This window comes from Hippocampus comes, unplaced genomic scaffold, assembly GCF_001891065.2.
Source record: "Hippocampus comes isolate QL1 unplaced genomic scaffold, H_comes_QL1_v1.1 scaffold123, whole genome shotgun sequence".
Taxonomy (NCBI): Eukaryota; Metazoa; Chordata; class Actinopteri; order Syngnathiformes; family Syngnathidae; genus Hippocampus; species Hippocampus comes.
The window spans coordinates 435,672-451,884 of record NW_017804997.1 but is presented as its reverse complement, the minus strand read 5'-3'; the positions used below and the strand labels follow the sequence as shown (position 1 = coordinate 451,884).

Here is a 16,213-nt window from a genome sequence, read left to right as displayed (position 1 = left end):
CAAACTCTGGAACTCACTCCCACCCGACATCCGAAATATTGACTCTCTTCCTATATTCAAAACTCATCTTAAAACCCACCTATTTAAAATTGCATATACAGTTTAAACTCATCGCTTTTATTATTTATAATTTTATCTGTGGTTTTATTGCTCTTTTGATTGTAAAGTGTCCTTGGGTATTTTGAAAGGCGCTTATAAATAAAATGTATTATTATTATTATTATTATTATTATTATTATTATATTTTTAATGCCTTAGTGTGAAGCAACTCAGCATTAGTATTTCATTAGTATTTATTCTTGTGTTTAAGGCATCCCAAGCCTGGCGTAAAAACAAGATGGACGAGTCGAAACACGAGATCCATTCTCAGGTGGATGCGATTACAGCGGGCACTGCCTCCATGGTTAACCTCACAGCAGGTAAAGCTTTTCAGAACGGACATCATGGTCAAGATGTTGTAGTCGTTGTGTGTTAGTCCTTTGGGTGGAGCTACTTTCCACAGTCAGAGTTATCACCGTGCAATAAAATGGTTTTAAGGTGTTGAATCAATGTCAGAAACCTAAACTAGAATTAGGAACAATTGTGAAGTCCAGAATAATAAAGGAACAATTCATCCATTCGCATTTGCCATATGAACGGCTCCAAAGTTTGTACTGCGCTTTATAGCCCGCAGGAAAGTCAAACGATCCTTAATTTTCTCGACTCCACCTCACATCTGGACCAGATAGTTTCCATTTTTGATAATCACATCTGTACCAGATAGTATCAAAAATGGAAACCGTCGCATTTGGTTTGAATAGTGTTTGCTTATTTCGCTTCTAGAGACTAGATATAGCACATTCTTTTTTTATTAAAGAGGACGCTTTTCAGGTTTACACACCCAACGATGCAAATTTAAGTATTTATTTCAATCTTGTTTGCCTTGAATCCATTGTGTTGACCTGCAAACTTTAATTTTCCCACCTTGGCGGACGTCTGCACAATGAATGACTCGAGCCACTCTAAAGTTGGCTCGGAACAGTGGAGGCGGATCCCATCTACTCAAAATTATTCCAATTGTGAGAAATAGAGTTTGATCCGTGTACCTGTCCACAGGTGACCCAGCAGAGACAGACTACACAGCAGTGGGCTGTGCTGTGACCACCATCTCCTCCAACCTCACGGAGATGTCAAAGGGTGTCAAACTGTTGGCAGCACTCATGGAGGATGAAGGAGGAAATGGACAGCAGCTGCTAGGTGCTGCCAAAAACCTGGCTTGTGCTGTCTCTGACATGCTGAAGACTGCGCAGCCAGCAAACACAGAGGTATACACCATATGAGATCAGTCAATGGTTTTCCGATGAAAGGAACCTGAAAAAATAGACTAAAGATGCACAATAGCATTTCTCCACCCTGAATCTGGGTACAGTGCTGTGAAATAGTAATTGCCCCCTTCCTGATTTTTGTGTTCTTTGCATATTTGTCACATACAAAGGTTCATCAAACCAATTTTAATGTCACACAGATACGACCCAAGGAAATACAAAATGCAGTTTCTAAATGGCAACTTTATTTATTAAGGTACAAAAAAATCCAAACTGACCTGTCCCGATGTGAAAAAGTAATTGCCTCCCCCTTGTTAAATCACAAAGTAACTGTGACTAACAAAGGTTTGGGGAAAGCTGATTATACAGGCAACACCTGAGCACCATATTTGTTGAATCAAGAAATCACACAAATAGAATCTATCAGACAAAGTGAAGTAGGCTACAAGATCTCAAGAAATAAATGCATCATGCCACAATCCAAAGAAATTTAAGAAGAAATGATTGAAATCTATCAGTTTAGAAAAGGTTGCAAAGCTATTTCCAAGACTTTGGGGCTTTAGCAAACCACTGTCAGAGCCATTAGCCATAAATAGATAAAACAGAAACAGTGTCAAATATTCCCAGGAGTGGTCAGCCAGCAAAAATTACTCCGAGTGCAACGACGACTCATCCGAGAGGTTGGAAACAAAACAAAACATTTTTTCACAACAAAAAAAAAAACCCCACAAAAAAAACCAAACATATTTTTTTCAATTTTCACGTTTTTCTCCCTCCTCCAAAGAAAACATATAGTCAGTAAAAACGACAGAAAACTCCCCAAAAGGTTTTATTTTATTTAATCAAACCGTTAAGATGAATAACCCTATTTCCCTCTTGAAATTAAAGTGCAAAACCTTTGTCTTTAATTAAATACAAACATAAAGGTGGAATAGCCACTTTGTATGGGATTGATAAAGAATAAATGTACCCCCCCCCCCCCACACACACAACTTGGTTTTGAAAGATAAATAGTGCTTACTAGTATCCCACAATATATGGCCAAAACAAACATTTTGGCTAAGGTGCAGGACCTACCTGAGGTCTGTGATTGTCAACCATCCCCTGGAACTCTGCTGATTTTCTGATGAGCATTTTTATCCAAATGGGGTGAGGCAACTTCAGTAATGTACTTGCGGCGGAATTGCTGAATGCTGAAATGAGTTTGCTGTTGCAATGCTCTTTAAACAAACTTAGCGGCGTGCAGACACTCGTTCCACCTCTGTCGGCGAAACATTTACACTAGCAAAGTGGACAAAAAAGAAAAAAAAAACTTTTATTTATTTATTTATTTATGTATTTATTTATTTTTTAAATCGTCCACAATGAACAAAATCTGACGAATTAAAAAAGAAAAACATGAATAAATCAATCGTGCTAGTCAATAGACAATCGTCGGGAAGCAGACGAGTATCTGCAGTTTGTATTATTATTATTATTTTTTTTGATCCGCAGCAGGATTCAACCCTCTGGTTCCAAACCTTTTGGATGAAATACTGCCACGCCTATCCTGCTAACTCTATCTGTCCTGCTACTTACGATGTCAAAATGACTTGTCTTTGAAACATTAAATCTGATGGTTACGCTTTTACAAAGTAAAGGGTATCAGTAATGGATTGTGTTTTTTTTCTCTCAATAAATTTTGTCAATAATATGGACAAACGGCTTTGGTTTTTAGCCTCGTCAGAATCTACTGCAAGCTGCGGGAAATGTGGGTCAGGCCAGTGGAGAGCTCCTGTCACACATCGGAGAGACGGACACTGATCCACAGTTCCAGGTATGTGTACTGGTACTCTAAATGGGAGTTCTAATTCTGATATTTCTTTATAATTATTTTACATGAATACTCATAAGTCTGAGGGCCTATTAAAAGTCTGATCCAAAAATAATTAATAGTTTCCAAATTACCACAATACATTGGCGACACTGACTTTTACAAGTACAGTATTTCTGAAAAGAACCTTTAAATCTCACTTAAAGGTCATCGTGAATATGTTCGCTCTTAAGTTAAGAAAATGTTGAGATTTTGCAAAGTAAGGTTCCTGTGGTTTTGCTTTACAGGTATATACCGGTACACTGTTTTCTGTCTTTTTTTTTTCTCTTCTATATTTGACAGTTTCTAGGTAAAGGATCTTTCAGGTCTGCCAGATGGAGAGTGCCTTCTTATTGTCAAATGATGGTAACAAATGTCTGCTGAAGACATTTAACGATGAAATGCCAATCAAAGCAATCTATTAATTCATTTCATAATCCATGTCCGGTGATCATCCTGACAAACTGTCAATCCAAACTGATTTCTACTAAACTGTAGGGTGAAAATATTGCGCTGTTAAAATTAACCCATTCTCACATATTTTGTATGGTCCTGGGTGGCATCTGAGGCGGGTGTGTATTTTCATTCATTTGTCTTGCCAGTCCTACTTCTGGTTTAATACATAATCTTGCACTTTCTGTAAAACACACAAATATTTCTCAATTGGAATTGAAAACGTGGTTCGGGTAAAGACTATTGCTCGCTATAATATACAGCTTCAGTGATTAAGTATTGGGAAGGAAACCCGAGATGTATGTTTTGAAGGTATTGGCTTTCTTAGTCGATCATTGCCAAGATTATAAATGGGTGAAAAGAAATTTTGGGGGGAAAAAAAAATAAGAAAAGAAAATTAAGTCAACATTTCATCATGATACCTTTTAAATCTTATGAATCATCATTGTAATATTTCAACATTCCCTGGGGGGTTTGGAGAGATTAGCTAATCCAATATTAAATCAATCACCCATCTCAAAATCGTTACTCTGTCTTAATTGTCTTTTCTGATTTCTGATTTAATTTCCAAACCCAATTACGGTATTTGAATGTCAAGATATCATAGCAAACCTTTCCTCTCACCCTGCTCAATGTGCATGTTTGCCCTTTGCAGGATATGCTGATGCAGCTGGCTAAAGCGGTGGCTAATGCCGCAGCAGCCCTTGTGCTCAAAGCTAAAAACGTGGCCCAGAAGACAGAGGACTCCGTCCAGCAGAACAGAGTTATTGCCGCAGCCACCCAGTGTGCTTTGTCCACGTCTCAGCTGGTGGCCTGCACAAGGGTGAGTTAGACTACCGCCACCGGAAATATTTAGATGGGGTGGGACAACACTTCCATACCTCAATATATTGTATCTTGGTGTACGTATGGCAATATCAGTTATCGCTAGTCTTCCTGACTGACATCCATTTAGAAATCATGGATATAGTTTCACCTCACTTCATTAATGTGCTTTATTTGATGGAAAATATAAAGGTCACTTTTTCCAAGATCTATGAAAAGAAAGATGGAATTTTACCTCAATATTGTGAAAAACCGAGAGAAGAACACATTCTGCATGAAAAATTAAAAACATCCAAGTTACACATGCAATACTGTGGTGAGATTTATATTGATATTTATTCTGGTCACATATCTGTTGATACTTTTAATACTCAATTTCTTGCTCCATGACCCCCCAAATAGTTTCTTACAAACAGCTAAATTGTTCCTCATCAGGTTAAATAGGGCGATGAGAGCTTTTCTAGGATGGTGATAGAATTGAAGTCTTTCTGTTTCTTCTATGATGCTTCTTACACTACCATCTCTCATGTAGGTGGTGGCTCCAACCATCAGCTCGCCAGTTTGCCAGGAACAGCTGATAGAGGCAGGCAAGCTGGTGGCCAAGTCAGTAGAAGGTTGCGTGGATGCCTCGCAGGGGGCCACAAACGATGAGGGACTCCTGAAGCAGGTGGGCGTGGCCGCAACAGGCGTCACCCAGGCATTAAACGAGCTACTTCAGCATATTAAACAGTACGCCAGTGGAGGTCATCCTATTGGACGCCACGGCGAAGCCACCGATCGCATTTTGGATGTCACAGAGAACATCTTCAGCTCAATGGGAAATGCTGGTGGGTGTTTCATGTTTAGTAGGACTCATACACATCATATAGGCTGACATAGCAACATCTGTGCAATAGAATCCAATTTGTACTTTTTTTTTTTTTTTTAAAGCATAAGATTAGTGTTATAATTCTCCCATCCTGGAGAAAGACTGATTCGAACATAAAATTACAAAGTCCAGGCATAGCATGGCATTCATACTCATGATGAGTGTTTGTAAAATTCTGGCCACAGCTGTAGATAGTGTGACATCTCAGCAGCATGACAATGTGTTTCTTACCAGGGAAGATATGCAACATGCATGATTACACAATGTGCAACAGTGTTACATGCTGATAATCCATAATCAAACAAACACAAACGGCATTGGGGAAGTTTCCTGTCGAACAATCAACAAATAGTATCAAAGAAAAAGAAGCGTGGTTAAGTCCACACTACATGAGTGTATCTAATTGTTCTGTACACCAGTAAAGGCTGAAAAGTGACCGACTCTTTGCAATGGAAGCACAGAAAAATGCTTACATACATACATACATGCATGGATTCAATACAATTCAATAATTTTCCCCCCCTCCTGATTTCCGCATTCTTTGCATATTCATCACACACAAAGTTTTCAGTTCATGAAACCAATTTTAATGTCACACAGAGACAGGCCAAGGAATTACAAAATGCAATTTTCAAATGACAATTCAATTTATTAAGGCACAAAAAAATCACAAACCTTTCTGACTCTCTGTGAAAAAGTAATTGCCCCTTGAAACTAATAATGTGTTGTGCCAACCTCAGCAGCAATAGCTGAAATCAAGCATCTGCAATAATTGGTGATGAGTCTTTCACATCGCTGTGGAAGAATTTTGGCCCACTCTTCTTCGCAGAATTGCTTCTTCTCCGCCATATTGGAGGGTTTTTTTTAGCATGAGTTGCCCGTTTAAGGTCACATTACAGCATCTCAATTGGATTCAAATCCAAACTTTGACCTGGCCTCTCGAGAACCTTAATTCAGTTTTTTGTTTTTTGCAGGGTTTTTTTGCAATTCAGTGGTGGACTTGCTGTAGTGGTTTGGATCGTTGTCCTGCTGCATGATCTAAGAGTGCTTTTGCATTTGAGAGCGCAAACTGATGGTTGAATGTTCTCCTTCAGGATTTTCTGGTAGACAGCAGAATTGACCGCAATCACAGCAAGTTGTCTTGGTCCACACATCTTCCAAAAAGTTAAATTTTTGACTCATCATTACACAGAATGCTTCTTCAAAAGTTTTGATGATCATCAAGATGTCTTTTGGCAAATGTGAGACGACCCTATGTGTTCTTTTTGGACAGCTTTGGTTTTCGGCTGGGTCCTCTCCCATGGATGCCATTTTTGGGCAGTGTCTTTCCTATGATAGAACACTGACCTAAACTGAGGCCAATGAAGTCTGGAGTTCTTTGGATGTTGTTCTAGGTTCTTTTGCAACCTCCCGGATGAGTCGTCGTCGCATTCTTGGAGTAATTTTAGCTGGTTGACCACTCCTGAAAATGTTGGCCACTGTTCCCAGTTTTCTCCATGACTCTGGCACTGATTTGCTGGAGCCCCAGAGACATGGAAATGGCTTTGCCCCCTTTTCCAGATTGATAAATTTCAATAACGTTTTTTTTTTCTTCTTGAATTTCTTTGGATTGTGGGATGATGCATTTGTTGTTATTATGTTGTTGTTATTTCACTTTGTCTTCCAGATTCTATTGATGTGACTTCTTGATTCAACAAATGTGCTGCTAGGGTGTGATCTGTGAAATTTTTACTCAGATTTCCCAAACATTTGTTAGTCACAGTTACTTTGTGATCTAGCCAGGGGGTCAATTACTTTTTTACATTGAGCCAGGTAGATTTGGATCGGCACTTCCTGAACTACCTGAAAAGCACCAAAATAAAAGCACATAGCAGAAAAAAATACAATGTAAAGCATGGCAAGAACAGAATTTTAACTGTAGAAAACAAAAAACTTGTCAAAAGTAATAAGCAGATGAACATTTATGTGAGTCCTCTACATACTGGCTGAATTTATGTACCCGGCAATATTCACAATTTTTGGGAAAATCTTACTGCTCATGCAGAAAACATTTATTTCGGGTTAATAGATCTGAAAAAATATACAGGCCAGGACGTTTTGATCTGTTTGTTCGTGCCACTGCATATTCAACAGCTGCAGATTTTAGCTTTTTTACGTTACTGTAACGTTTTCTCTAACAGGTGAGATGGTTCGCCAGGCTCGCATCCTTGCACAGGCCACATCTGATCTGGTCAATGCCATTAAGATGGATGCAGAGGGAGAGTCAGACCTGGAAAATTCACGAAAGCTCCTGTCAGCTGCCAAGCTTCTGGCTGATGCTACTGCCAAGATGGTGGAGGCGGCCAAGGTCTGCATGTATTTTTATAGCATACTTTATGCAGTCTTGTTCTTGTGTTGCTGAAATTAACCGGTTTTGAGGGGTCGTGCTCATGTGCGCAATTTTATACTCTGCCCCTTAAACTGCTCGGCCAATGGCGAATCTGGATTTCGCTCCCATGACGACACAACAGAGCCCTGATTTACACCTTGAGTAGCTTCTTCTACTTGGGGTAGCAGAGTTGGAAAAATGCTGAGCTTGCAGTGATCTAAACAGACAAGAAAAAAGAATAAATGCAAAGCCTAAAAGTTCAACATTTATTTAGCTGTATATCTATGTATAATGTATATGGAAAAAAAATTGAATCAGTCGTATGGCATAAAATGACATTTGTGTGTGTTTCCTTCAGGGCGCTGCAGCAAACCCCGACAGTGAAGAGCAGCAGCAGAGGTTGCGAGAGGCGGCAGAAGGTCTACGTATTGCAACGAATGCTGCGGCGCAGAATGCGATCAAAAAACGTTTGGTCAACAAACTCGAGGTAACTCAAATTCAAAGAAAATGTGTTTGTTTTCATGTCACTCACCCAGGATTATCAACATTTGAGCGTTTGAATAAAATGTTTCCTTACCCCATTGTGCATTTCCACATTTAGTGGCCTCAATTTAATGCCCTTGATACTTTCGACTTGAACTCAAGCTGCAAAATGATTTTCTTCTTTCCTGCTAGAACGCAGCAAGACAAGCAGCTGCAGCAGCTACTCAGACAATAGCTGCAGCCCAGCATGCTGCCTCATCCAACAAGAACCAGGCTGCCCAGCAGCAGCTGGTCCAAAGCTGCAAGGTAAATACCTATAGTATTATTATAAAGTATACCATGCTACTTTTTTTCTTCATCTGTTCTTATTTAACACATTTAATACAACTAGATACCAGAGGTGAATTGTCTTTCTAAAACTTGGAAACCACATGCGGTCAAGTTGCGCAGGATGTGACATCATGCGGGGGGGAAAAATGCAGCTGAAAATGCGTCCTTCTGAAGACCCAGTCTTTGATTTTGGACACAGCCAAAGACTCACTCAGGGGCTGTCATAAGATGACACGTGTACATGCCCGCAAACAAGCTTTCAACGGGCCGCTTTTGGAGGACAGATTACAAAATGTTCCTTCGACTTCCATTTGCTCGCAGCGACTGCGTGAGTAGAGTCAGGTGGTCCATATGAGATAGAAGAATTGTGAAAATGTATCCACTTGTTGTGCTCAGGGCTCATATAAACAAGCGGGCCAATGGCGTATCTCCGTCTGCGTATACAGTAATTGTAATCCTGCAAAAGAATCCCCATTTTTAATAAATATGCCTATAATCGGATTATGTCAATTTTTTTCTGCAATTGTAACGGAATACAGTTGCATTTTGTTAAATTCAGAATCGGTAATTCTGGTTGCTACATGTATTCCGTTACTCTCTAAGCCTGTTATTTATCATACCATCCACCGCCAGGGTTTCACGAAAGTAAATATACACATATAGAGAAACTTACCCAACACACCTGAGAGCGGCCAGCACTAACTGGCAACTAGCTCCACTCCTATCGATACATTTGCTGAGGTCTTTCTTTTTGTGTATGTGTCTCTCAGGTGGTTGCAGAGCAAATTCCTCAGTTGGTTCAAGGAGTCAGAGGCAGCCAGTCTCAGCCTGACAGCCCCAGCGCTCAGTTGGCCCTCATCAGTGCAAGCCAGAACTTCCTGCAGGTATTGCACCACACACAAACAACATGCAAACGCCACACAGGAAGGCCAGAGACGGAATCGAACCCCCGCACCTCTGCACTGTGAGGTCAATGAGCTAACCAGTCGAGCACCGTGCCGCCCTCCGAATTATTCAATAAACATTAATTTGCAACTTTTTGGTTTTCAGCTGAAGGTTGTCACCTCTGTGGGAAGTGTGTTTACATATGAGAGAAAATAATTTCAACCAATGGGGCTAAAGGCATGTCTTTGTTTTGTTGTTTTGTTATGCTTGATCATTCACATAGATCAATTTATGGGAACCGGTCAAAAACAATCATCATTGACTGCGGTTATAGCTTAGATTAGCCAATGAGCCACATTGTACAGTATATGCATATAGACTGAATATCGTTTGCAATTGTTTCTGTTTCAGCCTGGTGCAAAGATGGTCACAGCGTCCAAAGCCACAGTTCCCACCATCAGTGACCAGGCATCTGCCATGCAGCTCAGCCAGTGTGCGAAGAACCTTGCAAGTGCCTTGGCTGAGCTCCGCACCGCCTCACAGAAGGTACCTGATTAAATACAGTGTCTGAAAGGTTTGGATTTGGTTTTAACCCTTTCAGGGACAGCGGTTACGACAGTGGACAGCTTACCATGTCATCAGGTTACACAGTGCATGAAAGGATTAATGGGATTTAAAATTTGAATCGCTGTTGTGCAATGTAGCGGTGTTGCATCACCGCAGAAAGGAATAGGTCGATAAAACACATAAACCCTCCCTGCCACTCCTTGAGCTGCATGCCTTCAGCAATTCTATGCCAGGAGGGTCAAAGTTACAAATTCCATGTGTGTGGATGGCAAGAAAACAAAAAGGCCCAGGATGCCGGTACATTTTACTGCATACAACGGTGTACAATTACTACAAATGATTTGGGAGTAATCTCTCAAAGGCAAAAGTATTTTTGGTGGCTTTTTTGAAGTGGTAAATATTGATAATGACACACTTTGGCATTGGCAAGGCACTTGTTGATCTCATGAAATGAAACTTTTAGTGTAGATGTTTGACCTACTGAACCTTTTTTGCCCCGTATCTGAGAATCCAGACTGATTTTGTTGTGGCAGGTCACATGTGTACCTGTGGAGAAAAAAAGCAAAGGTCCCTGTATCTGTCCCCAAAATGTATGCAAGCGATGTACAGTATGTACTGTGCCGGATACATTCTGGTCAATCGTGATCCGCTCAATATATCGCCACTCTTTTATTCTCACCCAAGTCCTCTCTCAGGAAATAACCCACTCCTTCCCTGACAGTTAGTCTTTCTTTTTATGATTTAATAAAATTGGTAGTACAATACACTGTGTGTCCGCTCAAAAGGTGAAACCGGCTCACTTTTTAACTTTGCAAAACGTCCATGGATCAAATTGCCTAATGCGCGGGTGTGAGTTGCCAACTGCCATTTGCAATGGTCCAGTCTAAATCGGGTTTGGTTGTATCGCATAGTGTGTAACGGGCCTTAAAGCACAATTTACAATTTAGCAGTCTTCACAACTTTGTGACATGAAATGTCACTGCTGCCTACTGTCCCTGGCAGATTTTTTTTTCCATTTCATACGCAATTGTTTAGCTTCCTTCTTATTTATAAAATCAAAAATGTGTTTCTGGGTTTTAAAGTTAACGTGTCCCATGAGAATGTCAAAAAGGTAAAACAAATTTTAAAAAATCCAATGTAAATATAGACAGACGGTATTCTTCGGATTTTTGCATGTGTAGGCTCAAGAGGCGTGCGGCCCACTGGAGATCGACAATGCTCTATCAGTTGTGAGACGTCTGGAGAAGGATATTCAGGATGCCAAAGCTTCAGCTGATGAAGGCAAACTCAAACCCCTACCGGGCGAGAATGTAAGTGACGCATACACTGGGATGGATCAAGACACATGCACATACACGCTCGTGCCCATGTTTTTGCTTGTGCAAATGACATCAACCAGAGACATGCATCAATAACAATTTCTTCCTCTCTGCATGCCTCACACGGTTACAGCTTGAGAAATGCTCCCAGGACCTTGGCACCAGCACTAAGGCAGTAAGCTCAGCCGTAGCCCAGTTGCTAAGTGAGGCCACCCAGGGCAATGAGAACTATACAGGTGTGTTCCAACCCTTGTCAACCATTTGCATTCTATTTGCTTGATATAGAGCCTTCCATAATTTGAAAAAAAACAAACCAAAAAAAAAAAAACTTGTCCTCTCTAATTCCTGTCAAACCAATAACACTGATGCAAAATATGCACTGAGTGTGAAGTTTTGGCGACATAATGAAAGAAGTGAGACTGCATTGCTTGGCCTGCTCGATGGAAAGGTTTTAAAATGTCCTATGGGCATGGTTGTGTGCAGATTGATCAATAAGACTCTTCGCTTATCACCGTAGCATTTAAAGCCTACGATATTGAGGCAAAACATGTTGCAGCTAGCAGGAACATCAGACTTAATGATGGAGTCACCAGATCGAATATGAACAAGGCTAATTCGTCTCTATAACTGGCTGAAAGAGGAGGAGAATTAGTATACTTCAGCAGCACACTAAGTATAAAAGTTGAAGGCGTCAAAATTAATGGGCCGCTAATCCATCATCAAATTACTCAACAACCACAAACTATTTTGGTCATCGAGTGATCACTTCGAGCCATTCTAAAATTGTCCAAATCCTTTGATTCCAGCCTCTCAACAGTAATTATTCTCTGATTTCTCTCGGCCATCAGTAGACTGATTCTCATTTGTATTGAATAAAAAACAAAACAAAACAATTACTAGCAAGCATCTGCTTTGACTTTGGAAAACATTGACCAAAGCAGTAACTGAATCCGTTTCAAGTTTGGTGAGCACATTTGTTGTTGTTTATTTGTTCTTTTTATAATCACTAAACAAGACAAAATCAATAACAATAATTGATTGATCATAAGAATAATAATAATGCTCTGAGGAACAAGTTTAATTCATTCCGTGAAGTTGCTTGTTTTTTTTAAAGTAATCATACTCATTTCATGTTTTCCAATTGAAATAAATGCAGAAGCAATTAATCCGTTCCAACCTCCAACAACTCACAGACATTTTTTTAACATGATTTTTTTTTTCCATGAAAAGCTGCACTCAACCGTATTGAACTGTATAAAAACACACAATAATAAAATTAGCTCTCCGCATAACCAACAAACGGAAATGTGAGCACAAAAAAAATCCTCCCTGATTCCTCTTCTTCTGTGGTGTTCATTGGCAGTTGGCAAACCAAACTGCAACATATTGTATTCCATTGTATGGTAACCAACCAGGCTTATTGCATTGCAATGCAGTCATCCTGAGTTAGATTTTATTTATTTATTTATTTTAAGGTATGGCGGCTAGAGATGTAGCCCAGGCTCTGAAGTCCTTGGCTTCAGCAGCAAGAGGAGTTGCTGCAAGCACAGACGACGCAGGAGCGCGTGCTGCTCTGCTGGACTGCGCCAGTGATGTCATGGATAAATCAGGCAACTTAATTGAGGAGACAAAGAAGGCCATCACCAAGCCAGGAGACCCAGAGAGTCAGCAAAGGCTGGCCCAGGTCAGACAAAGGCTGAGGATAAGAGGGGCACCAAGTTTAGATAACAGATTCGGCAATTTGTCTGTTTTTTAAATTATTTTTATGATTTAAAAAAAAATAAACAACATCAGATGCAGTTATTATGCTTTTCTAGACATGTTTTGACTTGAGAATTGTAGCTGTTTTTGTATAAGATTGTTCACATTTGTCTCTGTCTTGACTGATGTCAACCTGCAAGTGTTTGAGTTCAACAGTCACTCAGTAAGGGTGTATTTGTGCGTCTCCTTCGGTATGTAGGTGGCTAAAGCGGTGTCTCAGGCCTTGAACAGATGTGTGAACTGCCTCCCTGGTCAGAGAGATGTGGACAACGCCATTCGTACCGTGGGTGAAGCCAGCAAATGTCTACTGGCTGATTCTGTGAGTGTAATCAGTGTGATTTGCAACCGATTGCTCAATTTTTATTTTATTTTTTTCTTGGACTTGTTTGGTTTTACGATTTTTTTTTTTGTCGGTAATATATCATACATCATAACTGAAACACACTTCTACTTACATAAAAAATACGGCCACACACCAAACATTGCGACACGTTTGATTTTGAAGATGAAACATAAAGTCAGTAACCATATATCAACTCAAGGCCAACTTTATTGTCAAATACTTATACTTTCAGTATCATATTCAGTGTCATATACTTTCAGACAATTATAAACAAAAACAATCCAAATCTTGCATGCAATAAAAGTTACTTATAATGACGAAGACAACTGTAATAAACGTAATATTTAATGATAATCTTATTCAATCAAATAAAAGTATATGACACAAATAACTGCTATTGACAGCTACAGAAGTCAGACATCCAGCGTTTTTCCTTTTAAACTGTATTTACATGGACAGACATTTGTCAACATAAACATTAAAATGTAATCACAAGTGTTTTTCCATAAGGTTACTAATAAACAAACACAGTCGTGCCAAATTTAACAAATTTTAATTATAGATATCTTCACAAAAATGATGAATTCAAGTTAGCGATGTTTAAGTTTTTATCCAAGAATCTAAGATAGGGGTCGGCAACCCAAAATGTTGAAAGAGCCATACAGGACAAAAAAACAAAACAAAAAACAAATATGTCTGGAGCCGCAAAAAAATAAAAGCCTTCTATAAAACTTAGAATGAAGGAAACACATGCTGTATGTATGTAGGAGACTGGACTGTCTCAGAATTGTTTGTTATTCATTCCTTTGTTGTGTGTTCACAAACGCCCCCATAAATTTATTTTGTGATTTCCTCGCTTGATTTTTTGTTTTGGTGCATTATTTTCACTTTTCTTCGTGTCAGTGAAGTGATCATTAATTTCCGTTTTTCGGAGGCTGTCTTTGAACGGCTCTCGAGTTGAACGAGAAGAGAGAAGGTACGGAGTCGGACGCAGACTTGTCTGTGTTTGTCGAGACTGTTAAAAGCATAAAGTCTACATTTTAAAAAACCAACACCACAGCTCTCCTATTTCGGAGCTGCAACATGAATCTATATCTATTTGAGCTATATTAGCCTACTATCAAAATATTTTTCCATTTTCAAACATTTTTTATAAAGCTCCAGGGAGCCAATAGATGTCGCTAAAGAGCCACATGCGGCTCTGGAGCCGCGTGTTGCCGACCCCCGGTCTAAGGCTCCGTTCACATTGCAGGGATTATTTATTTTTTTTGTACTCGTTCACATTACAAAAACAAACGCGACTTCTAATGTGAATGCACCACGTTCCTGATGTGACACATGCGCACAAAGCATGATGTCGAGGAGTAAGACATCTTGTGTCGCAGTGCATGGCTCAGCTTCAGAAAAAAAGTCTTCCAAATAACAAATAAATGCACACAAAATGTTTTGAAATGTTATCCTCACAGTTGCTCTTCTCCTTTCTAGTTCCCATCCAGTGGAAGGAGTTTCCAGGAGGTTCAAGGTCAGCTTAATGAAGTGGCAGCCAATCTTAACCAGTCGGCCAATGAGGTTGTCCAGGCGTCTCGAGCAACCACCCAAGACCTGGCTAGAGCCACCGGCAAGTTCGGAAAGGACTTCAGCAACTTCCTGGAGGCTGGTGTCGACATGGCAGGAACATCACAAGTCAGTATGATGAGCTTCATCAGTACAACGGTAGCCACTTTCATATGGCATTCTTGGTAAATTGGCACATAAGAATTGTAAAGCAACAGTAGTCGTTTCACACATTTACCACCAAAATTGCGACTAGTGAATGTGTTTACTGAGACAGAAACACACTGAGAAAATTTGATGGAGTGTCAGCGTGACAGTCACAATTTCTTTCGACACAAAAGGGAGTCTAGGGTTTTGAACGTCACTCTCTGGTGTGGCTGATGGCAGTCCACCTCTGTTACGCCTCGGATATTACGTTGGAAGCTGGCAGATCGACTTCTGTCTATTTTCAACGCAGTTGCCTTGGAAAATATCCAATACGTACCATGTCTGATTTTTATCCACATTTGGCAGAGGCTTACATTTGAGGATATCTGATTCGGTGTCGTTTTATTTTGTTATTCTTTACGCCGCAGTCTGCATTGTGACACTTGAGAGCAAAAAATATAGAGAGAATTTTGGCAGCGGTGTAAATCTAGCCCAATTCTTCTCCAGGCATCCTTAATTCACTTGTAGATGTGTCAGTGATCCCCGACCTTTATTGAGGCAAGACAAATATAAGTTCAAAAAATTGCACGGCACACCACCAAATAAAACTGTCACAAAAAGAGGATACATATGTCAATTTAATACTTTTTGGCATCTAAAAGATCATCTATTTGTTTTTTTCTGTCACTGTAAGTCGCTGGCATAGATAGATGGAGAAAGATAGATTATTTGTTATTGATAAATAATTTTCTCACCAATTAGGTGAATTTTGATCATTTGAGTTCTCACGGCACTCTAATGCACACTGGTTTGGGAATCACCGAGATATGTCTCCAGATCGACCCACAACTTTTCATCCTAAAATATTACAGGAGCAAAAATGCAAACGATTTCATTCAGAATGAATTACATTTGTCTTGCATGCGAAATGTGTAAAACTCTTTGCCTTCTTCCTTGCTTTCTTCAGTCTAAAGAGGACAAGGCACAAGTGGTGTCCAACTTGAAGACTATCTCAATGTCATCCAGCAAACTACTACTTTCAGCCAAAGCACTATCTACTGACCCCAATTCCCCCAACCTCAAGAACCAGCTGGCAGCTGCTGCTCGGTACCGTTTATCTTGAGCTTTCTGTTTTATAAATCCTGTTTTTTGTT

The 16,213-nt window shown here is 39.8% G+C and overlaps 1 protein-coding gene across 3 annotated transcripts in view; it reads left to right on the top strand.

The window, feature by feature from the left end:
• Positions 1 to 16,213, top strand: part of tln1 (talin 1) — a 94,500-nt gene that overhangs the window by 45,121 nt on the left and 33,166 nt on the right. For 2 of the 3 annotated variants that reach the window (XM_019894296.1, XM_019894288.1), the window contains 17 exons: positions 311 to 419; positions 1,096 to 1,304; positions 3,022 to 3,120; positions 3,460 to 3,522; positions 4,265 to 4,432; positions 4,967 to 5,261; positions 7,483 to 7,649; positions 8,029 to 8,157; positions 8,346 to 8,459; positions 9,254 to 9,367; positions 9,780 to 9,914; positions 11,117 to 11,245; positions 11,388 to 11,490; positions 12,730 to 12,938; positions 13,215 to 13,334; positions 14,844 to 15,041; positions 16,027 to 16,166. In XM_019894296.1, coding sequence (XP_019749855.1) covers positions 311 to 419; positions 1,096 to 1,304; positions 3,022 to 3,120; positions 3,460 to 3,522; positions 4,265 to 4,432; positions 4,967 to 5,261; positions 7,483 to 7,649; positions 8,029 to 8,157; positions 8,346 to 8,459; positions 9,254 to 9,367; positions 9,780 to 9,914; positions 11,117 to 11,245; positions 11,388 to 11,490; positions 12,730 to 12,938; positions 13,215 to 13,334; positions 14,844 to 15,041; positions 16,027 to 16,166 — 2,501 coding nt within the window. The remainder of the gene's footprint in view (positions 1 to 310; positions 420 to 1,095; positions 1,305 to 3,021; positions 3,121 to 3,459; positions 3,523 to 4,264; positions 4,433 to 4,966; positions 5,262 to 7,482; positions 7,650 to 8,028; positions 8,158 to 8,345; positions 8,460 to 9,253; positions 9,368 to 9,779; positions 9,915 to 11,116; positions 11,246 to 11,387; positions 11,491 to 12,729; positions 12,939 to 13,214; positions 13,335 to 14,843; positions 15,042 to 16,026; positions 16,167 to 16,213) is intronic. The other variant, XM_019894306.1, reaches the window with a different exon arrangement.